The sequence below is a fragment of the Cyprinodon variegatus genome, unplaced genomic scaffold (genome assembly GCF_000732505.1).
Source record: "Cyprinodon variegatus isolate N-32 unplaced genomic scaffold, C_variegatus-1.0 Scaffold1328, whole genome shotgun sequence".
NCBI lineage: Eukaryota > Metazoa > Chordata > Actinopteri > Cyprinodontiformes > Cyprinodontidae > Cyprinodon > Cyprinodon variegatus.
Window position 1 is genome coordinate 135,324 of NW_015151781.1, and position 1,264 is coordinate 136,587.

The following is a 1,264-nucleotide window of genomic DNA, read 5'->3' on the forward strand; positions in this document are numbered from 1 at the left end:
TTAAAAAAAATGAATAAATAAAATTGCATGAATGGTTGGCGAACATCAGCCAAAAACAAGTGCAATACAACTTCCAGTCCAGTAGATGTCGCTGCAAATGTGTTGACGCACGCTGCCTTGTGTCACAAGCATTTCCGGCCGCGGCATACTGTGCCGAGTCATTCATATATATATATATATATATATATATACACACACATACATGGGACAAATTTTTGAGTTGCTTTTTTCCTCCTAATATAACATGCGACATATTTTAGAACATGACTTTTTCAAATGAGAAATACAACATAAAGAGCAAAACAACAGCATCATCCACATAATAATCAATTACTACATTTCACTGGGAATTACTTTCTATTTTCTTACGTTAGCCACAATTTCAAGCTAGACATCAGTGTGCTGGTTATAATACAACCTGAGCACAAAATCTGACTAGATTTATAAAAATGTAAATCGCCAACCATAAAGGAAAAACTGACTTTTTTTACTGTGACTTCTTCATACTGGAGGAAATAAATATCCCATCTGAGAGGGAGGTCTTAGCTTCCCTGCTGGGTGTGTTGCTTACTGCTGTTCTGGTGTGAATATTAGCGATCATAAATGACCTAAAACAGAAAATGTTAAATAAAGGAAGCAGTTTATTTCATTGCTTGTTATTTAAAATGTCTTTAAAAAGGGTACGAATGTCCTTTTTCAGTAGCTTCAACATTGCAGTTCTGCTCATTGCTCTGTTTGACTGTTCAGGTAAAGAGTCAGGAGAGGGAGGAGGAAGAAGAGGAAGAGGAGGAAGGAGAGCACGTGGAAGGAGATGAAGACGACGGTGACAGTGTCAACGGCGACGACGACTCGTAAACCGGAGCCGCACCCTGTTTGCAGAAGGAGCCTGGACTCCTGTTTTAACACTCACCATGTAGATAGAAACACAAACGTGCACACGAAATCACAAGCATGGTGCGCACACCTTACTGTCATGTTGTCCCTGAAGATTTCCTTTGTTTTTTTAGTTTTTGTTTAGTTGTCCAGTATTACTGTAACAGGAATATCTAGCTGTAGGATGGTGTTTCTGCTCGTCTTCACAGTGAGACGGGAGCATGGACTAATGTTCTCAGAGACGACAGCTCGACGGACATCTCTTAACGAGGACAGGAACTTATCCACTGATTAGTTTTTAGCTTCTCTGCATTTTCCTTCCTCCTCAGTGAGTTTGTTTGACTTTGTGTGTATGTATTTTCATGTCAGTTTTTTTATATATATATATATA

The 1,264-nt window shown here is 38.8% G+C and overlaps 1 protein-coding gene across 3 annotated transcripts in view; it reads left to right on the top strand.

Moving 5' to 3' along the window:
- Window positions 1–1,258, top strand: part of LOC107102835 (heterogeneous nuclear ribonucleoprotein C-like) — a 16,650-nt gene extending 15,392 nt beyond the window's left edge. For all 3 annotated transcript variants that reach the window (XM_015402270.1, XM_015402273.1, XM_015402272.1), the window contains exon 9: window positions 748–1,258. In XM_015402270.1, the coding sequence (XP_015257756.1) occupies window positions 748–855 (108 nt within the window). In that variant the 3' untranslated portion in view covers window positions 856–1,258. The remainder of the gene's footprint in view (window positions 1–747) is intronic.
- Window positions 1,259–1,264: the final 6 nt, after the last annotated feature.